The sequence below is a fragment of the Rhizophagus irregularis genome, chromosome 26, assembly GCF_026210795.1.
Source record: "Rhizophagus irregularis chromosome 26, complete sequence".
Lineage (NCBI taxonomy): Eukaryota > Fungi > Glomeromycota > Glomeromycetes > Glomerales > Glomeraceae > Rhizophagus > Rhizophagus irregularis.
In genome coordinates, this window is record NC_089454.1 from 1112645 (window position 1) to 1135700 (window position 23056).

Consider the following 23056-nt stretch of genomic DNA (forward strand, 5'->3'; position numbering starts at 1 on the left):
GTTGAAGTAAAATTTAACAATCAACATTCCAAACTTTATTCATATTAAGAGACAATATACGTAGATTCGGTCGTAGATTAAAAGTTTACTCTCGAAAATGATTCTATGATTTCATGTTACATTAAACAAAATATTAGATTGGTGCGACCTTACGTCATAATGTTAGGAAAATGGGGAATAGAACATTGTTATCTCTCATTCATGCAGATTTACCGGACATAATTGTTATTTTAATCGGTTGTCGTGCTAAGCCAATTTTTTTAAAAAAAATTATAGTAATAAGCCGCATGCCGCAGTACCGTTATTAGACTAATGTATTTTATTAATAAATTCGGCAACTATCGTGAAAGAATTTCATATGTTGAAATTAAAATTTTAAATGAACAAAAAACATCAAATTTATTAATTTGGTTAATTTGTATTTGAAGCAAATAAAGCTACGAGAGATAAAGGAAATAAACGAAAATAAATTTAAAAATCTTAAATAAGATCCATTGTACTTTTCTTGTCACCGATCATTCTGTTCATTCGAAGATTTTTTAAACAGAGGGAAAAGATTAAAATCACTTTTTTGTGAGTTACTATCAATTGCTTGAGTTGTCGCAGGAGGAGTTGTAGTAAGCGAAGTTGAATTATTGATCACATAAACTTCTCCATCTGTTTCATCTTCAATAATAATATTTTCATCCTCTTCATAAATTGAAAATCTTTGAGATATATCTTCATCACGATCAATTTTAATAGGAACTGTAGGCAATTCCATATCAATTGTAGTACTATCATTTTGTACAACTGGACTGTTCATATCTGAAGGTGTGTATTCTCTTTCCGAGACAATTGATTTTGGTCTATCACAATTGTAAATTTCTGGAGTATTTGTCCGACGAAGATTCCGAGTAAGACGTAATTCTAGCGACTGATTTCTTGATAATGTAATCGTGTTCACACGCTTTCCTATTTTTATCTGATATTTTATGGTAAGTAAATTTATATGTTCGATAAAATTACAGACATTATAATAATTACCAATGGGACAGATAGTCCATGTACTGTAATTGAAGAAATTACAAGGAAAAAAGTGACTAGGGGAAAAAGGTAACTTTGTTAGAACACTACAGTGTTATTAGACTCTGTAATTTGAACTTTGAAGTTACCTGGAATAACAAGTTCTCTTGCGTGAGCATGATCTGTATCAGTTTCGGAAAAATGGTCTTTAGCAACTTGAGCATAGAAGATTGCAGCTAAATAAAAATTAGAACATTAACTAAATCACATTGATACAGAAACGCTATGATAACAAGATACTTACCTACTCCAATTGGTCCAAACCAACCGGCAAATATACCTTCACGGCGTGTCTTTAAAGCAGGAATTACTTTTAACAGAGCCATTACGATAGGAAGGCGACGAAATAAGAGTATAAGAATAGCAACTACAATGAGACGCCAATAGGATAATCCTAAATCTGCTTCGTTGAATGACGACCATGGAATTACTGTGCCGAGATAAACAAAAATTGCCAAATTAAGCAATAGGTCGATAACGTCCTGAAAGTACGATTCAGCAGTTTCTACACGAAACCAGTCGCTATTATGAAATTTTACATTAGTTTTAGTAAAATTTGATATTAACGGTTAAACATTCGTTACTCACTCCCAAGTAAAGGAATTTCCAGCAATAAAACAGGCTAATAAATCATCACTTCCAATTAATGATACGGCACCCATAATAAATAGCTGAATAAAATAATTTGACAATACAATCAATACTTTTAACACTTATATATTTATTATGTGCAATAACCATCAACGTTACTTACAGCTAACACAATAGCAAAAGTCATAAAGATCTCTTTATCGATTAATTTTCTGAAGTAAACAAAGTATAATAAGTAAAATAAAATTAAAAAAATTCACATTTTTTTTACACTGATATACCTTTCTTCAGCTAATTTAAGTAACTTGCGTGCAATATATCCAATCAAAAACCCAATTATGATAGATACCAATATCTGATATCCGATTATGTAATAAAACCATTGTCCAATTGCTGTGCCCGGAGACATTTGTAAAAGATAAATCGCTAAAAAAAGGAAAGGAAGTCCGAAACCTATAGAGAATAAATGTTAACATATATCCGTAGATTATCAAAAATAATAAAATTTACCGTCATTCGCAGCACTAATATGGTAAAAAAAGAACGAGATTAGTTAATATTAATAAAATAAACTTGATCTCACTTAAGATCATATTTATATTATGTTCTTATTACCTCTCAGCAGAAATGATATGTCTTACGTGATTTGGAACATGTTTTTCTGCAAAACGTCCGCTGACCACACAATTGGCCAATACCTTGAAGAAAATAAAATTAAAATAGTCTACTTGTAAAGTTTTCATCAATTTGACAAATTAATTAGGGTGTCCCTCATCATCATCTTTCCTAAATATTTTGGGTACTATATAAAAAATACCTATTATGCCCGATATCGCGTAATATAAGAAAGTATGGAGTGAACCAAAAAAATCTCTATCCTACTATTATTTCTCTATTCAAGTATGAAGTTAAACATAACAAGAAGCTTACCGGATCAGTTGGAGTGACGCATGAAGCAATCATAAGTGCTTCTAACTATATTTTAAAAATTATTAGTTTCAAATTAAACTACCAGTCATCGGTAAGTCAACACTAACCAATCAATACTTACAAATGAGATTTTGGGTATCAAGAGCCATATGGAAAGAGCACTAACAAGCCACATCCAAATCATAACTGGAACAAGTAAGATCGCTAGAGATCTAAGTTCCCTCCAAAGATACGCTCTTTATTAAAAAGAAATACCATCAATTACTCGTCATTAAAAATTATTAATTTGTTAAAATTCATACTTAGGTAATGCCACACCAGCAGCCATAACCTGTTAAAAAAATCGTTAGATAAGATTTCCATAAACACATATATATATATATATAGAAAGATCTAAACAGCAAAAAGATATTACCTGAATAGCGATAACAATTCGAGTAAATTCGCGTGTAATAAAGTCAGTATTTCCCCACTTATAGGGGTTGATTACTTGTAAAACATATGGGCCGAGAATTACTCCAACGAACAAACATATGACTATTGATGAGGAAAATAGATTATGTAAAAGTCAGAAATGTAATAGAAGAACCAAAGAAAAAAACTTACGTGCTTCTGATAAATACAATCGTTGTTTGACGAAATACGAAACAAGACCAAAAATAACAATAAATCCACCAAGGATCAACGAAACAACGGAAACTTCATTAACGTTAATAAATTGTTGCATACTATAAAATTTATTAAAACTACCATACAATTTTGCAAAAAAACAAAAAAAAAAACCAGGATACAAACAAACAATAAACATATCGTGTGTGTAACGTACACAAATTTAGACTAACTTTATTTTTAATCGAATTTTTAAATTACATTATTAGAATTTTCTAAATTTACAGTTTTAAAAAAAAATATATTTTTATTGCGAAGGCGCATGTGCAGCAAAAGAATAAATACAACCAGCAAGTAATGCAACAACAGGTACTGTTATTATCCTAAATTTTTAAAAATCATCAATTATATTATATTGATTGAAAATCATGATGATAATTTCCATTATTAAATTGACTTACCAACTAAAGAAGCACAAACCTAACAATCTCCAGTTGATTGCTTTTGCGTTTCCATTACACAGACCTACGGCTGTAGTTGCTCCAGTAACGCAATGTGTTGTTGAAATAGGAAGACCCAGTTTTGAGGCTGTTACTATTGTTAATGAAGTACCCAATTCTAAAGAGAAACCCCGTGATGGAGATTGATAAGTAATTCTATTTCCAAGGGTTCTCATTACGTGATATCCATAAAGAATAAGTCCCAAATCAATGGCGAGGCCTCCTAAAGCTAGAATCCAAATAGGTGTAGTTGTTTCACCTGTGGTTGAAAGAAAAAAATCTTACTTTCAAAACAAGATTTGCCAAATTTGATGAGAAATACTTTTACAGCTTTACCTAATTGAATTGTTCCAGAATGATAAGTAAGATATATTATAAAAAAGGGACCGACCGCGTTAGAAACATCGTTTGAACCATGAGCGAATGAAGCGAATGAGGCAGTAAGAATTTGAAGGAAAGAATATAGACTTTCCGTATCCGGATCATACTTTATAGCGAGATCATGCATTTCTTTATTTTCCTGCACTTTGTAATCTGCAACTTCTTTATTCACACTACGGGCGGCAAATTTTCCAATAGCCGCAAGATATAATTGGAAAATATTCTTTTTGGTATTTAAACTAGATGACACATCTTCGTTTTCTTCAATTTCGATTCTTTCTTGTTTTTCAATACCATTTTCAGCAGTATTATCAGCAGTATTTTCATAACGCTCACTAATGAAGGGAATGACAAAAACATGATACCATCTGAGGCCATTTTCTTTACCAAGAATCTTCCTTCTTAAATATTGTACATAAAAGAAATGACCAAAAATAGCAAAGATAATCGTAATACCAACGATAACAGATACAATAATGTAGGGTTTAAGATTGTCTAAATTAAGATTGGATGGACCTTTATAGACGATTTCAAATGTATTGATAATGACTATTATACAAAGATAAATCGGAACAGCCATTAAAGATCGTTGGAACGAACTTTCTCGATGTTCAAGCACCAAATATTTCGTTACTAAGAAAACAATCGATGCAACAACTCCTGATACTATAGGTGCAATGAACCATGAAGCTATAATTTTTCCCATGCCATTAAAACTCCAGTCAATTGCTAAAAACAAAATTATCAATTAGATCGAATTTTAAAAGGCAAAACAGCGAAAAGCATACTATACCTTCCCAACCGAAGGCTGCAACACCAACACCAATAGTAGCACCAACAATTGAATGCGTAGTGGAAACTGGCCATCCACGACTTGATGCGAAAAGAACCCATATAGTCGAGACAACCATGGCGCAAACCATGGCCAACTATTTTCGTCAATATTTAAAAGAGATATATGATTTAAGAATTTATAAATCGAAAGGTACAAATATAAAAAAAGTAGTAAAACATACTATGAGTAATTCAGGACGATTTTGAAATAATGATAATTTTATAATTCCTCCCCCGATGGTTTCTGACGTATTCGCGCCCAGTAGTAAAGCACCCAAAAATTCTGTGAAAATAGCAATACAGCACGCTTGTTTTAAAGAGAGGGCTTTTGATGCAATTGAAGCTGAAAAGCTGTTTGATACATCATTAGCTCCGATTCCAAATCCACTAGCGAACGCAGTAATTGCGCCAATAATAAAAAGCCAAGAATAACTATATGGTTCCATTTCAAAACTTATTCTTAAAAATTTTATTTTTTGTCTCTATAAACTGTTTTATTAAAGAAAATAATCAATAGAAAAGCAAAAAATTTTTTTTTGCAACTTCATAGTCTTCATACTGGATATTTATTTGATTTTGATAATCGTCCACATTAAGGCATCACCCTCATTGTTACACTCGATCGTCGGTTGTCTAGGTTGTCATTTGTCAAAACTATAATGTCCCCTGCATATTTTCAGGTGTAACTTTTTACCTTTTTTTTTTTTAAAGGTTGGGAAGGCGGAAGTAAATTGTATCTAGATTATTGTCCGAAAAGCTTTTTTACAATTAATGTGGCGTCATTTAAAATTTTTCCGTTTATCTATCTAATGATTGTCAAAAAAATACATGCACAAATTAATATTACGCCAACAAAATTAATTGTTTGAGATAATTGTAATGAATGATTTTAATTTATTTTAAGTGTAGTCATTGTTTGAGATAATTGTAACGAATTTATTTTTAAGTGTAGTCTGGTAGGTAAAGACAATAAGGTTCCAAAGTATAAGTACACTACTGCCATTTGCCAGAACTGAAGTGATACAGAATAATTTAGTGAAACGTAACGGAAAGATCTGTAAACATAAATCGACATATTAATTAACAAAAAAGTATTGTTCAAATCCTTATTATTAAACCCTCTTTCCTTAAATTTTCATAACAATTTAAAAATTATGGCTTCCACAACTGGCGTTTCAACACCATCTTTTCAAATGAATAATGAATCAAAAGATTTTGATCAAGTGATAAATGAGACGTCATCATCATCGTTAAATTTGAAAACACAACCAGGTCCAACTAGTCCAAATTTATATCTGCATACTCCACCAAAATTAAATGGTTTAAAATCACCTTCAAGATCTTTATCACCTTCAAGACTCAGTAGACCTCCTTCTCCGGTAAATCCAAATGTTCCAGTGATTTATTCAAGACCTTCTTCACCTTCAAGAGATCATCTTAAAGATCCGACAATGAAATATGTTGATGAATTATTATTTGTATTTTATGACGCATTAGATAATTATCCAATCAATCAAATTATAATATTAATTAGACGTCATCTTGAAGATAATGATCAAAAAGAAGAAAAAATTTTTAAATGGCTATTAAATAATGAACATGATGTAAAATATAAAACTTTACTCGGATTTTTTTATGAAGGAGGGATTGGAACAGAAGTAAATGAAAGAAAAGCATTTAATTCTTATATAGCAGGTGCAAAGATGGGAATCGCTTATTCCCAAATTTTATTGGGAAATTGTTATATTTTGGGAAAAGGAACGGCAATAGATGAAACTTTGGGTTTCAAATGGTATCAAAAAGCTGCAGAAAGTGAACTATGTATATATGGTTTATGTAATATTGCTAATTGTTTTGATTTTGGTATCGGAACTGAAATAGACAAGAAAAAAGCTTTCAATCTATATAAAAAATCAATTAAATCTGGGAAAATTTTAGGTTTAAGTGAACTTGGTTACTGCTATCAAGTTGGATGTGGTGTTGAAAAAGATTTAAAAAAAGCTTTAGAATATTATAAACAATCTGCTGAACGAGATAATAGTGATGGTCAATATTATTTAGGTGTATTCTATGAGTTTGGTGTAGAGGTTGAAATGGATATAAAACAAGCTATAAATTGGTATTGTGAAGCTGCTAAAAATGGTGATGAAGAAGCTAAAAGCAAATTATATGATCTATTAAAAGAATAATTTAATATATGACAATTTAGATATTTAATACCATTTAATCATTATTTATTTAATTATTAGAATTATAAACTTTTATTTAATATTAACATTTTAATACCCAATATTGTTAGTATTAATGTATTAATTAGTTATTTAAAATAATTTATTATAAATAAAAAATCAAAATATTTATAAATAATGTTGTAAATTTTAAATTGGGTTTCAAAATTATTTTACTATAAAAAAATTTTGAAATTTTCTATATTAAAAATATTATTTTAAGTTAATTTGCAAATCAATATAAATATATTTATTATACTTATTATATTTATTTTCTTTTAATTTCAAAAATCTTGTTTAAAAAAATACTTTAACTGTAATAATTATATAATTTTTAATAAAAAAAAATCCAAAATTTAATATAATTTTAGTTTTAAATTATATATATTTTACTGATTCATTTACTAATAAAATATAAATATATTAAATAAAATAAATATGATTATTTATTATAAAAAAAATGAAGGTCTGATCAACTTTTCCTATATAATCTAAGTATAGTAAGATTACAAGTTCAATTCTGCTAATTATAGAAATTAAAAGAATTTTACTATGGATACTACTACATGTGAAAATACAGAAATTAGAGTAATGGAATTGCATTAGGCCATACAAACTTGATTTTATGGTTTTCATAATATAAAAATTTCATCAATAATCCAGCAACCTGGCTTTTAATTTTTTTTTTCAAAAATTTTATTTTTTTTCAATTTTTAAAAAATTCTCACCTGACATAGTAATAATATAAAAAAATTTTTTTTAAGACTTAACAAAACTAACCCGGCCGGACTATGAAAACCATTTTTACCACTTTGTGTCGCCTTATGGTAAATAAATATATACAGTACAGCTACATATTTCAATAAAGGATCTTGATATTCTGCTAATATTCTCTATGAAACCTTTGGTAGATTTATTATTCTATTTAAATGATTATTGTTTACATAATGTTTAGTAGTTTCTATTCTAGTAAATACCATTAGAGATACCTTTAAATACTAGATGATCTTTATAAATAGTAAAGTTTGAAGTGTTTATAGATCAATAAGTATGTAAAATTAAACTAGAATTCAATTCTCTACTATTTGGATGCTGATTGGTAATTTCTGGTAATAAAGTATTATTATTCTACACTACCTAAGATTGCTAAAGAAACTAAAGAATTTTAGCAAGTTATTAGCAAAATACTGAAATAGTGAAATTTTGCTAAAACTATATAAAAGTCTTATTAAAAAGTTGGCAAAATTCTAAAAAGAAGTAAAACTTACCAAAAATTATTATAAATGCTAAAACTACCAATATCTTACCAAAATTATAATAAAATTATAGTAAAATTTTAAAGAAACTAATTGTAAAATTTTGGAAAGTTTTAGGCAGGTAACCTTAATACTACTTTTAGAATTATTATTTTGATAATTACTTCTATACCACTAGGAATTCACAAATATATTATTAGTGCTAAATAACCATAGGTTGTAATGACCTTTGAGTAAAATCGTATCTTATATCTAATATAATAATATGAAAGGATTTCTAGATATTTACCATTATATTCAACTCTATCTTCTATTACTAACTAGTTAAAAGATTTACTTCATATATAAAACTAACAATTATATATACTTTAATGATATATTCAGAATAATGAAATAGTAGTAGCGTTCTTATATATAGAACTATTAAAATTTAGTTTAATATTAAAAAAGTAGTTTTATTTTATGAAAAAAATCTTTGTAGAAGAGAATCCTGAACATTACATATATAATTTATGAAAAAGTAACTTTTTCACAAATTAGTCTAAATTTTAAAAATTAAAAGGTAAAATTTATATTAAAAAAAAAATTTAGGTCTTATTATATAATAATATATATTATAATAATAATTTTATTGGATTTTAATATTAATTATTACATAAAAATCTGAAAATCTAATTTTTTATAATAATATAATAAAATTAAAAAAATTATATTAAATTAAAAATAGCAATAAATTTACTTAATATGTAATAAATCAAAATTATACTATCAATTGAAAAATTAAAAAATTCCTTTTTTTTAAAGTTTTAAATTATTTATAAAATTATCAAAATCTTTATTGAACAAAAGAAATCTAATATTTAGATTTATATTATTTTGCAAAAGTCAAGTAATATTTCATTAAATTATTTAAAAAATAAACTGTATGTTTAAAATTAAATTGTACCTATTTGGAATATATATTTATATTATTTTTATAAACTGTTGTTAATTTTCTCTTTAAGTAAAAATTATCTAAAATACCTAAAATAATTTCATCTAGATGATTTTACTTACAATTAATTTATTAAATTTATTAAATTTGATTGGTATAAAATTTAATATTTTTTACTTTATAATTTGAATAATATAAATTTTTTAAAATTTTTTGATTGGTTAAATTTTTTTAATTGTTAGTTTGTTACTAATTTGTTCTTTATATAAAATCACTTAGGTGATTTCACCTATATATAAATTTATTAAAATTAGGTAATTTTATCCATAATAAATCACATAAAATTTTTAATTTAATCTGCATATAAAAATAAATTTTTATGAATACACTTATTGTAAATAAAAAAATCTATAATTATGCTATATTATATATCTTTAATACCACTACTAAAGTTAAAAAAAATTTAATATCAATAAAAGTATATATAAATCATTAAAAAAAAAAAAGCTAAAAAAAATTAAAATTATAATAAATCAAAAATAAAATTAAATAAAATTAAATGAAATCAAACTCTTTTTTTTAATTTTCTTGTACTATATAATGTTAAATAAAACTATTTGCTTATAAACCCCCTTCTAAAGTTACTGGAAAATTAAAGGATTTTAGCAAGTTGCCAAAATGTTAAACTTTGCTGAAACCATATGAAAGTCCTATTAAAAAGTTGCAAAACTTTGAAGAAAAATGAAATCTGACAAATTTATTATAAATGCTAAAATTGCTAAAATCTTGTTAAAACTATAATAAATTATAGTAAAATCTTAAAGAAATTAATTGTAGGATTTTGGAGATACCTCAAATTTTTTGCAAAATTTGTAAGACCATTTAGAATACTAATTATATATTTCATTATAGATTATGAGTTTTAAAAGAAAATTACACCTTGATATTAAGGAAATATCTACATCATTTGATTCCTCTTAGTGAGACTAATATAATAATAAGCTAAAAAACATTGAAATCTAATTATTAGATTCTAAAATAATTATTTATTTTTATAGATGCAATTTTATCATATTATAATAAATAGTTATTAAATGAGAAAATAGTTATATTACAGAATCAAATAATTGGATGAAAATAGGTTATATAATGGTTATTTTCACCAATTAATGAAGATTCCTGTAACTGATATATGCATTAATTAATAACATTATAAATAAGCTTTATTTAACTTTATATAAATTTCATTTTCATGCTATTTTTAATTCACTTTATAAGTTTTATTTAAACTTTTCCTACAAAATATTTCACTTTATCACTTTATTATATCAATCATATATATTATTGCTAAGTCTAATAAAAATATCAGTTTATGAAAATTTGCATAATCCTATTGAGCTGAATAATAATATTGCTTACTTACATATATTTAACTTATATAAATAAGAAAAATAAAATATATATAAGGACTAAAACTAAGCATTATAACTACTCCAAAGAAAAAGTCAACCTGTCCCCTATGTGATTATATCATTATTAAAAACAATGATACAGCTAAAATTTCTGGATGACTGTCAAGATCCACCTAAAAATTTGACCAATGAACACCACAATGAAAAGAAAAATCATTCCATTTATTCCATTTATATTTCTATATTCTCCTATATTATGTTTAACTCCACTTGACTTCTTCTTTTTGTCTTTACTAGTAATATTATGCCTTTTTCTTACTAATTTGTATTTCATTCCAAAATCTAATATTAATTTTCTAATTAGTTCCTTTAATAAGATCTGTCTATATTAACTACCTTATGAAATTTAAATAACCCCACTATTCTAAACTAATTTGATTTTTCAACATAAATGTAAAATTATAATGATCTTTTAGATTCCACATGTCTAAATCCTCAATTTGTGAATCTCATTTATTTCCTCTTTTGAAAACTCAACTAACATCTTTTTCAAAAATTCTTTAAATTTCTTGATTATATCTTGAACGATATCTGTCGTTTTAGAACACTACCATAATGACCGTATGTTTCTTCAATTTTACAAAAATTATATCTTCAAGTGTCATCATAAACTTCTGGTTTTCGTTTCTTTAGATTTGCGCACGTTGGCAATTAACTACAACAAATTTTAATTCTCATTGTGAAACTAAATTTTGCTTTCTACACAGCCTATTGCGCATACTAATCGAAAATTTTTGCACAAATGTATCTAATAACATTAATATTTTGTTCATGAGTTTTTTGATGGGAAGTTCTTACCGGTACTTCATTTGAAGGAGTATAATTATGAAACTTTCGTGATATTTCTTGTAACTTTAAATAGTAATCTATTACCTGGATCTGTGATGAAAGATGAAGTCAGGTTAAAAAGATATTTAAGATATTTGGAAAGTGCATCGGTAAATATAGTTGGATTCACATCTTGAAAAAACATACCTTTTCTACAATTTCTACCAATACATACACTTGATCATCACTATCTGGGATTATGAATTTGTAAGGACGAGTAATCCTTCTTTGACATGCATTGTGTAAATCGTTGTCTCACGTTCTATTATTATAATCAGTCAATTAGAAACAAACAAAACGTAAACTTTCTACATATGGTACACAAGAATTCCATAATTATGGATGTATTTAAATTGTTCTTCCGTAACATTGCGTTGCAAATGATGTCGTCTCTGGTGTAAAAAATTGATATTTGCATTGCTACAAGAGACAAATCAAATAGCAATTTATAAGCTTTGCTGTATCTTAAAGATCTCAAAAATATGAACACATAGTAACAGACCTTTGAGTAACTGATGCCTTCTCCATGTTTGATAACATCTGTCACCATCGCATTCCCCACAACCTCTAAAAACCCATTCTATCTCCTTAGAATTCATACAGAGCTTAAGATTCGTTCCAAGGTTGACACGTGGGTTTAGCTCTTTCGTCTCGTTTTTATGTTATTTCCGCAAAGCCTCTCCACTAGTCAAAGTCTATAACGCATTAGTAACTATATACAATCAAATAAATAGTAAAGTTTGTATAATGATTAGAAAATTTACGGTTCAAAAATTCATTTGCTTTTGCAACACGTGTTCTTCGGGTGGTCAACAACCTCATCCAGTTCGAGTTTGATTTTAAACCTGCACGCAATCTCCGTCGCATCTGGATCAAGAAGGATATTAAATGGCATTGCAAATGGCAGTACACTAAATGGAATGGAAGTTGCAGTGAATTAGCTGAATATTACGATATATTGTTAAGCAATATGGTTACTTACAATCGCTTAGAATCTTACCCACAAAAAATCGTAATGTATTAAACGATTCCTCAAAATTAGTTTGCCGATGAATATCTAACGACAGTTGTTCCTTTCCAATTTAGATTGACGTGACGAGTTGGCTTTTCTTCGTCCGATGGTTCTCCCTACGAGAAAAAAAAAAGATTTGATTAATTTAAATCTAAACTTCTAATTAGCTACAACAATATTACGAACAATTTCCCAGAATTTTCTCATTGTCTTTCTCTCATCGTCTGTAAAGATTTTATTGACTGTGAATATTTGGTTGCGTTCAGAGAAGTTCAAAAGACGGTGCTTCAATTTACTCATCTTTGTAATGAACTTTTGGACTTCGGTTGATACACTCTCGATTTCATCATCTGTACATAAATCATTTTTTTCACATGTGTAGTTTTTAATGTTGCTATTCATATGATGATTTCTCTTAAAATCTCGCACAGAGTTCTTCAAATCACTAATATCGCTTTCAGAAGTATCGTTAAAAAGTGATGACTGCATAATGAAATCGATTAGAAGCACGGTCAACCTTATTATCAAGAAAAAGTAACGTATCCATTTAACTGTATATTCTGGCTATATTTACCTGAAATTTATTAATAATTTTAGAAAAGTTAAAGTTAGAGGGATAAGTTTGAATACCACCTGATAAGGTAGCTGTTTTACGAACTACATCAATATATTAGACAGATATGCTCTTACATATTCCAAGTCATTAACTGAGCTCTCTTTACGCTATCAACATAGCTATTTCCACAATATAAAATCAGTTTCTTTCGGCATATAAACAACTAGCACATACAGTCGCAATTTCTTCTTTAAAAACGGCTTGAGTTCATACTTTATCCAGATTATAGAACGTAGCTTTCTCAATTTAATATCAAATCCATACCAAAGGATTTGACATATATGTATATTTAAAGTCTACCTTTTCTATTTCTTTTCTCAATTCAATTTTATCGTCGGTGATTAGATCCGTCCATTCACGTATAAAAAATGATTCATTTCCGATTTTTTCGATTTGCTTGAGATTTCTGAGATTGAAATTTCAATTATATTTACAATTACCTACCGTTTTCTTCTTTTAATAAAGTGTGTTCTCTAGACATAACATCACAGCTAAATACTCCATTATCTGGTTTAGCTTCTTTCTGATTACGACTTCAGCTTACTCTTCCTTCTTTCCCTTTTTCCTTTTTTCCCTTTCCCTCTTATTCCCTTGCTAATTCACTTTCTCTCGCTCTCTTTCCTCTCTTTCCTCGGTTTCTACTTTTAAGTATCTCAATTTTCATCAAAAACTTCCTGTATTACGGGACTCAAAGTCACCCTACATTCACTAACAGATGGCACCAACCAGAGTGTTGCCACTACTCCTTATAGGACGGTACCCGCAAGAGGCCTACGTCGAGCGGAACCCTCTTTCCTTACAGCAATACATAACCTTATTAATAAAATTTTGCTCACTCATCATTTGTCGTGCAGCTCGAATAATTTCTCTCTCTTCCAAAAGAGAATTCTTATCTGGCCATGGTCTACCGTCAAGTTCTTTGATTATTATGGTGTTATTATTTTTTTAAAAAAATTTTAAGACTAGCTCGCAGGAAGATATATGATTTTATTGCTATTCATAATAAATAGTGTTAAGGAGGATAAGCCATAAATCGTGACAATGATACTATCTGCGTTAACTTTAAACATTTTGTCCATTACATTTGCCGAGAAAAGTAAAATGTTTTTATGAAGATTTTTGGTGGGTGGCTTGGAAATCACTACATGCACATGAACGATCATCAGATCATGCAAATCCAGATTATCAGTTATATTTTACATTTTGATCATATAAAACGAAATACCAAATGTTAATTGTAATAAGCCCCAAAATACATACTATCATATCATATACTCTATTTTTTTGTTCGCATATCGGTGCTAACTAATCCGTGATTGATTTATTCATTTCTACTCCTTAGGGCTAACAAAAACATACAAAAGAATATTTTCTCATTTCCACGTTAACCATTTAAACATAAATGTATCAAGAATACGATCATGTTTGATTTTTTGGCATTTTTTAAAAAAAGGCAAAATTGTTAATAAAGTCAAATTTATATTTAATAATATGTAAAATATTTATCCAAGAAAAATGATTAACTATACAACAGTAATCAGCAAGATTATTATAAAAAATATAAAAAATTAAATAGTAATACTAAATAATGAATTATATGAAATAAGAGAAATAAGAGTAATTTAAAACAAACATTATTAATTTTAATGCATTTTAGTTTTTAATGGCATAAATTCTTGCAGTGTTAAAACATGTTTTAAATTCGTCAATTTCATTTACACATTTATCAACAAGTTCATCAAAATTTTCAGATGAAATACCCATATGGGTTGATAAAGGTACTCGAACCGAAGGCCAAGTGTTATGTAAATCTTCAAATGATATTCCAAAATTTCCTGCCAATTTTCCGGTTGGGACTAACTTTTCTTCTTGAACAATGTCTTTAAGTTGATTTGTAGAATTTAAATAATCTTTAACGCGATCTGGGATAAGATTATTCATAAATCCATTTTCATGCATATACGAAAATACTAATAAATTAAGTATTATTTTATTTTCATTGGAATTTAATTCCCGTTAAAAAGAAAAAAAAAAAAAAATTACTTACATGCATTACACAATTGAGCTGTTACAGGTCCTTGTGTTTTATATTCGTCTATTACCATAATTTCTAACGTTCCACCAGTTTTCAAAACTCTTATTAATTCATTGATGACTTTCTCAAACCATTCATTATCAATGAATGCAAAGGTCATCAATCTCGTATGGACGAAGTCAAATGTGTTATCAGCGAATTGTATTCCGTCGAGAACGTTGCACTGCATGAACTCACAATTCAAAGGCATAACGTCCGAAGGATACATAGTCGCAATGTCCACGCCTACAAAAGTTGATCGTGGAAAATCTGTTGACATTTCTAACAACCAAGTTCCTGCACCACAGCTTAATTGAAAGTTAAATCAAAATTAATATATTATATTTTTCTCATTTAAATAATTAATTAATTATACATACCCAACATCTAAGACGCGGGCATTTTCCTTCAATTTATGTTCAATTGGTGCAGAGAAATTTTTTTGCCAAATATATTTAAAATAATAATGTTGTAAATGAAGACGGTCAATTTCTTCGTTATCTTTGGACAATGAACGAGTTGCACCTTGAAAGTCTTGACTATTTAAGGATTCATAAGAAACCTCATCTTGATCGTCTTCTTTATCAGAATCATCAACTTGTTCACTATAAATATCATCTATTTCATTATGAACCCAAGTAATTTCATGTTCATAATGACATATATTAGATATAGGCATTTGAATTTTATTCACAAAAGAAAGTTTTTTAAAGGGTAGTATAAGAATTATATTTAATCGTAGTTTAAAGAGTTTTAAAATGAAAAAATTGTGGGTTGAAAGGATTTTTATATATAAACAACCATGAAGAATAACTAGATATAAAAATCTTAGTAGATTCAAAATTCTGATTTGTTTGCATATTTTTTGTCAAGGTGTAAATAAAAGAATATTTTTTGTCAAATAAAAAAGTTTAAAAAGGTTAAAGAAATAAAACTTCTGATTTTTATTATTCGTTAAAAATTTATACATTAAAACGTATGATTTATATGCAATAATTTAGAAGTTTGCATAAGTCTAGATGAGGCTATTCATCGTAATAATGTCATGAGTTACGCATGGTTTATATTTGTTTTGATTTTTACATTTCACGAAATCCGAAAAAAAATGTTTTTGGAATGATTTTTCGTAGCAAATTTTTCTTGAAGGTTTGGTCTAGAATCAAAAAATTCTCACCCGAATTATTATAATTTGTTCAATTTAATAAACATTATTTCCAAATCTAGAAAAAACGGTAGACTTTATTAATACCAAAAGATTTTGTAATCCCAAAATAAAATGTATTACTACATAAAATCTTTAACGAATAATCATTCAAGAATTATCGGATATGGATAATATTTTTAGAATTTGGAATACAGTAAAAAATAACCTCTCCAATAAAAAATCGAACAAATTTTCTAGCCTCAACTTTTTTTGTAAGTGTAATGTTTTCATATAAGATAAGGTTATAAATTTCCGAACAAACTTTATCTGTTATATTGTACATTCATCGGGAGGCGGGCAAACCTTATTAATTACAGACGAAATTTGATTGGCTAATATTTGACTTTTTTTTAAAAAGTTATTATTTTAGAATCATTATAGATGCAAAGAAAAATTTCACGCACATATTAAAGGGTAACACGTGGTATAACATTATTTGTCCATATACTTACTATACTTACAGGGACAAAATGTTTAGATCTAAGCCAAATAAGCTAAAAATATTATTACGTGAAACGGATTGGGGAGTTTATTTATATGCATCACATTTTCTATTAACAATAAGTATATAAGAATTTGAATGAGGAACAGTATTGTTTGTTCCCTTTTTCTTTTCTTGACCTAATATTAAATTATGGTTCAAACATTACCAGTATTACCTTTTGATTGTATTTATAATATTTTAAAGGAACTTCATCACATTCATAAAGGTTCATTATTTAATTGGCTTTTTCTTAATCGTTTATGGTGTGAACAAACAGTTCCATTCATTTGGAAAAATCCTTTGTTGATCTCGCACAAATGTTCATTTAAAAATAGAGTATTATTCATAAAAACTTTACTCTTATTTTTTGATCATATTGAATTATCAAAATTAAAAGGACTTAATATTGATTTAAAACAACAAGAAAATCAAAGACCTTTATTTAATTATGTAGAATATTTTGAGGAGATACCTTTTTTAAGTAGTTGTATTAGAAGTTGGTTATTCGAATATTTTAAATTGGATGAAAAAAATCGTTCAGGATCTGTGGGATTTTTTGAACATAAGATACAACCGATTGAATCTTTAATTAAACATATGATATTAAGACGTTCAAAGAGGTTAAAAACTATTTGTCCAATTCAAAATGAATATTATATTGAATTATTTGATAAAGAATTTTTTGATTTTAATTTATTTAGATTAAAGAATACTTTACAAACATTTAAAATGACAATATATCCTAAAACTTCTAATAATATACTTATCTTATCTCAATCAATTATAGATAAAAATATTCATCTCTTTGAAAATTTTATTATCGATTTTTATGAGAAACAAGATTTTTCCCTATCAATCCCTTTATTAGGTAACATTATTAAAAATCAAAGGTGTGTGAAATCTCTTGAATTAACAGGTCAATTATATAACAAACATTTAGAATATATACCAATCTTTTTATCCTTAAATTCTCATCAAACAAATTTAATTTCACTAAAATTTTATTATATCAAATTTACAAATATTTCTTTAAATATATTAATGAAATGTGTTACATTAAAAGATCTTTTAATTAGTGATTGTGATGGTATTTCTTTAGAAAATATTAATTTATTTTCTAATGTTTCATTTAAATTGAATAATTTATCAATCTTTAATCAATCAAATTTATCTTTTAATATAACTAATTCAATTATTAAATTTTTGGGTAATTCTTTAAAATGTTTATTATTAAATCAATTAACTAATGAAATTAGTTTATCTTTATTACATTATACTTCAAATCTTTCATCCTTATTCCTTTATGATGATGATTTATTATATGATATTTCCCTAATTTTTAATTTTTTGAAATCTTCAAAATTAGAAAATCTTCATATTATTCATCAAAATTATAATTATAGTATAAATTATAATATTATAAAATCCTTGAGTAAAAGTTTACCTTCAACTTTAAAATTATTTGAATTTTATTTTTATTATTTAAGTCCTGAAAATTATAAGGATTTATTTAATTTAAATAATACCCCTTTATTAAAATCTTTAATTTTAATTTGTTATAATTCAACTTTTTATACAAATTATAATCTTGAAGCAATCGTTAATTATGTTAAATTTAAAAATAATAATTTAAAATATTTAGAAATTTGTTCTCCTAAATTTAGAGATTGGGAAATTGATGAATTATATTTATTAGAAATTTTATGGAAAATTGGTGTTGAAGTTCAAATTAGAGATTTATAATAATAATATTTTTTTTTTATATAATAAGTATTTTTAGTAAATTAAATTATCAGTAAATCTTTTTAAATTAAATAAAGTATTATATATTTAATATTGATAATTTACAATATATTTAAAATATATAAAATATTGGTATATAAATTTTTATAATATAATACAGTTAACTTTTTATATAGTTATATTTTTTAAAACTGAAAAATTTTTTTTTTTTTTTTAATACTTTATTATAGATGCGATTATGTCCTATTATAATCATGCTTACTTACATATATAAACTTACAAAATATAAGATAAACAAATACAAATAAGAATTAAGCATTATGAAACAAGACTACTTTTCATAAAGAACAAGTCGACCTGTCACCTAAATGATCACATCATTGTTAAAAACTATGATGCGACCTCAAATTCAAAGGTGACTGTCATGATCTACCTAAAAATTTGCCCAATGACCACCTTGATGGAATGCCAAATCATTCCATTTATTCCAATTACTTTCTAACATCTTACAGCCAACATCTTTAACACCCACTTCAGTGCGTTTACTATGTGACTTAGCTTTTTTATCTTTACCGCTAATACCGCACCGCTTTTCTTTCTTTATTTGTAACTCATTTCTTGGTTCCCAAATAAGCACTTTGAATTCTAATAAAACTCTTCCGGTTATTTGTTTCAGTACCTTATACAACAATTTTTTTTCAATTATTTTATAGCACCTTAATAATTCTATTAACTGACAACTGACTTGATTCTTCATTAAAAATGTAAAATCATATAAGCGTCCAATATCCCACATACCAAGCTCATTAATTTTACCTTTTAATTCATGTGTATCTATATCATCTCTTGAATACTCCTGTATAATTTTAACTAAAAAAATTTTTAATCGCTACATGTTATAAATAACGTGCATGTATGATTCTTTCTTTATTAAAAAAGCTGTATGTACATACTATCGAATACAGAATGATGAAACAATCTACTAATTAATTCGCTAAAACTACTAAAAGAAGTCTATATATTTTTCTTTCAAATAAAATTTGCCATATGTAAATATAATCAAATATGGAATGGTGTAAAACCAAAAAATAAATTCAATAGACATTCTGTCTATATATTTTTCTTTCTAACCAAATAGCCTTATGTAAATATTATCAGATAAGGAATGATTTGAAATCCAAAAATAATTATTCATTTTTTCTCTTTTGATAATTTGTTTCTTCGTAATTAGCCATCCCACAAAAGAAAATAGAAAAACAAAACAAGAATAACTAATTACTTATTCATACCTTCTTAACACCACGAGGCGTTCCTTCATATGGGCTGATTTGTCTACTCTACATTAAAAAGAGTTATTGATTGATTTTCACAATTTTTGTTACTCAAAATTGTTTTGTAATACCAAAAAATCATCTGATTGATGATCACTTGACTAAATAATAAGTTGAACAAAAATTTACATTTGCGAAACTTAAATTATTAAATGTAAAAGAGCTGCGAAAAAACCCATTTCACTAATAAAAAACCCATTTCTCATATATATGGAATTTTTAACATATATTATTAAAAAGTAAGTATATTTTAATAAATATAAAGTAAAATAAAAATTTATATAGCCTTAGTAGCTATAAATGTTTATAAAAGTATAATAAAAATATCATATAAAAGATGGTATCATAATAAATATTTTCAAACAATAAAAATAATTATTTTATATCAGAGTTTGTATTACCATCTTTAAACGCAAATATATCAAGATTCACTGATCCGTTTTCTATAATTTTAGGCTCGTTGGAAAGCCCTTGTTCTGGGCTTTATAGGCGAAAAAAGAGCTTGCCGATTGAATTATTAGATCCAGAGATGTTTACGTTTAAAGTTGAGGTGCGAACTTTTTAACATGCTTAAATGCAAATATCTTGGGATTCACTGATCCATTTTTTATAAATTTAGACTCTTTGGAAAGCCTTTGATCTGGTCTATATGAACGAAAAAAGAGCTTGCCAATTGGATCACTGGATTTGAAGATATTTACGTTTTAAGTTGAGATACAAATTTTTAACATATATAGTAAGTGCTAAGAATTATATTAATTTAAAAGAAATATTTACCAAATTATAGTATAATAACATTAAATAAAAATTTTTTAATACTCATTTCCAATTTACTGTATATTATATAGTATTTTGTATAATAAAAATGTAATAAAATTAATATTTTAATTAAAGGTAGACAAATCAGCCCATATGTATCTTACGAGCTCTTATTTCACACTGACCAATAACATAATTATAAGACAATTTATAAGCAAGTCTTTTGTTTCTAACTCCATTACAATATGTCATCAGAGTTTTAAGATCTCTGACACTATTCAACCCCCTATGAAATTCAGGTCTTGTAATCGGTATTTCTCTATGTAGTATTTCTTGCCAAGGAAGCACGTTATCCTGTTCTCTAATTTCTAGCTCTTGAAAATTTGTGGTAATGTTGTCGACTATAGTATTCTTACCAGCACTAGACGACTGTTCTACCACCTTAATATCTTCACATTCAAAAGCAGCTTCTTTTTTCTTTCTTAATTCAAGAAAATATTCACTGTTAAAGGAATGGTTAATAAAAATATCTTCTTTCAACATGTTGTATCCTGATCTACTTGTAACTTGGTCTAACAGAAACTCCAATTCCTTGTTTGATATATAATGTTTCTTAAGAATATCACATCTTCGTTTCAATCAATGTTTGGAAACTACGGGCTTTGACTCAAATCTATTATTAGTGTAATTCCATTTATTCTTATGATTTTTAAGGCTATTCGTAAACCTCTTTTTATACTTCTCTTGTTCTTTCATCGTTTTGAACTGTTTGTTAATACCCAAATTCAAGTATGTAACTAAATAGTTACCTGTACCACTATCCATTGAAACCTTTTTTGTATAAGTAACGCCTATGCATTTACTTACTATTTGTTTACTTTGACAATAATTTTTAAACGTATTTTGCGTGGGAGTTGTAGGTGTTACTATCACCTTTGAACGACAATTTTGACATACTTTCCTATTGTTTGACATTACATAAGCACAGACATTACTACAAAATGAACATGGAATATAGAACCCTAAATACCATGTTCATTTACTATAACTAAATTTAATATAAGTTGTAGTCTGTCTATTCTTTTCTTGTTTCTTTAATCTATTTTCTATCGCAACAAGTTTATCCAATAATAATTGACGTATTCTGCAAAAATACTTATTTTTAGCATTTAAATCAATAGGCAACCCACAAAATACACTTGTCAAGTATTTTGAAATCCTGTATTTAGTATTCATAATAGCCCTATCAGAACTAGTCTTAAATGGCTTATCATATTTCTTCACTATATGTCTATTATTGGTGATAATCATCAATGTATCTTTCTCTTTCTGTAACGAATCCACATGTAAAAGGATGTAGGACTTTTCTTTTCGGGTGAAGTAGATCATATCTGCCCCCGTGTACTGTTTCATTTTTCTGAACGGAAAAAAGTATAGCCGACAAAAATTTCTTTATTCAGCATCCTGTATCTAATTGGTACACTGTATTTACGCCTTCTTGTGAAGAAAACTTCGCAAGAAAACCACAAACTTTTTTCTACAAAGGACTAATAAGCCTTATAAACCTTTGCGAACTGAAAAGAACGATAATAAAAAGTGTGTTGGTTAAAACAAGGAACACTTTTGTCTTAATACTGAAGTACTAATTTTCTAGTAAATTAACGAAAAAAAAGCATATTATTTCTTATGTGAAAAATGGACGTGAACGGTACAGGGAAGAGTTCTTGTCTATTTTTAATAAAACTGAAAAAAATAATATAATTATATAATATAATTAAAAGTTTATTAGTAATTTAAATTAATGTAAATATATTTATAAAGAAAAATATAATTATATTTAATATCTAAAACAAGTAATATAAACTATTGCACTATTCTAATATTATTGATTATATAAACTACCTGTTATTTATATAGCTAAACTTCATATATATACTGTCAAATAGTCAGTTTACTTAGCAGGTAAATATATATAAAATATAATTATCTTAGTATAAATATTCTGCCATTTTGCAAGATTAATCATAAAATCCACATAATTATATATATTTATGATAATTATAAAGAAAAATCAGTTGATTATATTAATTATTAATACAATATATAAAATATAAATATATTGTATAATTATAATAATTAATAATTTATTTATTTTATTTTATTATAAATATTATTTATCATTTTTTATTATATATCTTAATCATT

At 26.5% G+C, this 23056-nt stretch overlaps 10 protein-coding genes across 10 annotated transcripts; 2 read left to right on the forward strand and 8 right to left on the reverse strand.

The window, feature by feature from the left end:
- Positions 1-508: 508 nt before the first annotated feature.
- OCT59_017405 (uncharacterized protein) lies at positions 509-3313 on the reverse strand (the record flags this gene model as incomplete). The annotated part of the gene is made up of 14 exons (XM_025316684.2): positions 509-964; positions 1027-1082; positions 1155-1241; positions 1310-1587; positions 1654-1736; positions 1820-1868; positions 1938-2109; positions 2167-2180; positions 2272-2354; positions 2587-2631; positions 2708-2822; positions 2889-2917; positions 3002-3123; positions 3193-3313. 14 exons carry the CDS (start codon positions 3311-3313, stop codon positions 509-511), a joined length of 1710 nt encoding a protein of 569 aa, XP_025179881.1.
- An 81-nt stretch (positions 3314-3394) lies between these two features.
- OCT59_017406 (uncharacterized protein) lies at positions 3395-5356 on the reverse strand (the record flags this gene model as incomplete). Its single annotated transcript, XM_025316683.2, has 5 exons — positions 3395-3578; positions 3657-3954; positions 4032-4805; positions 4870-5005; positions 5093-5356. 5 exons carry the CDS (start codon positions 5354-5356, stop codon positions 3503-3505), a joined length of 1548 nt encoding a protein of 515 aa, XP_025179880.1. The 3' UTR covers positions 3395-3502.
- Positions 5357-6064: 708 nt separating this feature from the next.
- Positions 6065-7099, forward strand: OCT59_017407 (uncharacterized protein; the record flags this gene model as incomplete). The annotated part of the gene is made up of 1 exon (XM_066137462.1): positions 6065-7099. The coding sequence occupies one exon, from the start codon at positions 6065-6067 to the stop codon at positions 7097-7099; it is 1035 nt and encodes a 344-aa protein (XP_066004046.1).
- A 4305-nt stretch (positions 7100-11404) lies between these two features.
- Positions 11405-12227, reverse strand: OCT59_017408 (uncharacterized protein; the record flags this gene model as incomplete). The annotated part of the gene is made up of 5 exons (XM_066137464.1): positions 11405-11455; positions 11599-11679; positions 11776-11819; positions 11923-12048; positions 12131-12227. 5 exons carry the CDS (start codon positions 12225-12227, stop codon positions 11405-11407), a joined length of 399 nt encoding a protein of 132 aa, XP_066004047.1.
- A 38-nt stretch (positions 12228-12265) lies between these two features.
- Positions 12266-13129, reverse strand: OCT59_017409 (uncharacterized protein; the record flags this gene model as incomplete). Its single annotated transcript, XM_025325702.2, has 5 exons — positions 12266-12312; positions 12393-12539; positions 12629-12659; positions 12721-12756; positions 12827-13129. The coding sequence occupies 5 exons, from the start codon at positions 13127-13129 to the stop codon at positions 12266-12268; spliced, it is 564 nt and encodes a 187-aa protein (XP_025179879.2).
- Positions 13130-14909: 1780 nt separating this feature from the next.
- On the reverse strand, positions 14910-16009 carry OCT59_017410 (uncharacterized protein; the record flags this gene model as incomplete). Its single annotated transcript, XM_066137465.1, has 3 exons — positions 14910-15226; positions 15304-15638; positions 15711-16009. The coding sequence occupies 3 exons, from the start codon at positions 16007-16009 to the stop codon at positions 14910-14912; spliced, it is 951 nt and encodes a 316-aa protein (XP_066004048.1).
- A 1159-nt stretch (positions 16010-17168) lies between these two features.
- On the forward strand, positions 17169-18761 carry OCT59_017411 (uncharacterized protein; the record flags this gene model as incomplete). Its single annotated transcript, XM_025316681.2, has 1 exon — positions 17169-18761. One exon carries the CDS (start codon positions 17169-17171, stop codon positions 18759-18761), a length of 1593 nt encoding a protein of 530 aa, XP_025179877.2.
- A 433-nt stretch (positions 18762-19194) lies between these two features.
- Positions 19195-20079, reverse strand: OCT59_017412 (uncharacterized protein; the record flags this gene model as incomplete). The annotated part of the gene is made up of 4 exons (XM_066137466.1): positions 19195-19440; positions 19507-19631; positions 19715-19764; positions 20051-20079. The coding sequence occupies 4 exons, from the start codon at positions 20077-20079 to the stop codon at positions 19195-19197; spliced, it is 450 nt and encodes a 149-aa protein (XP_066004049.1).
- Positions 20080-20995: 916 nt separating this feature from the next.
- On the reverse strand, positions 20996-21394 carry OCT59_017413 (uncharacterized protein; the record flags this gene model as incomplete). The annotated part of the gene is made up of 1 exon (XM_066137467.1): positions 20996-21394. The coding sequence occupies one exon, from the start codon at positions 21392-21394 to the stop codon at positions 20996-20998; it is 399 nt and encodes a 132-aa protein (XP_066004050.1).
- A 492-nt stretch (positions 21395-21886) lies between these two features.
- OCT59_017414 (uncharacterized protein) lies at positions 21887-22264 on the reverse strand (the record flags this gene model as incomplete). Its single annotated transcript, XM_025325701.2, has 1 exon — positions 21887-22264. One exon carries the CDS (start codon positions 22262-22264, stop codon positions 21887-21889), a length of 378 nt encoding a protein of 125 aa, XP_025179876.2.
- Positions 22265-23056: the final 792 nt, after the last annotated feature.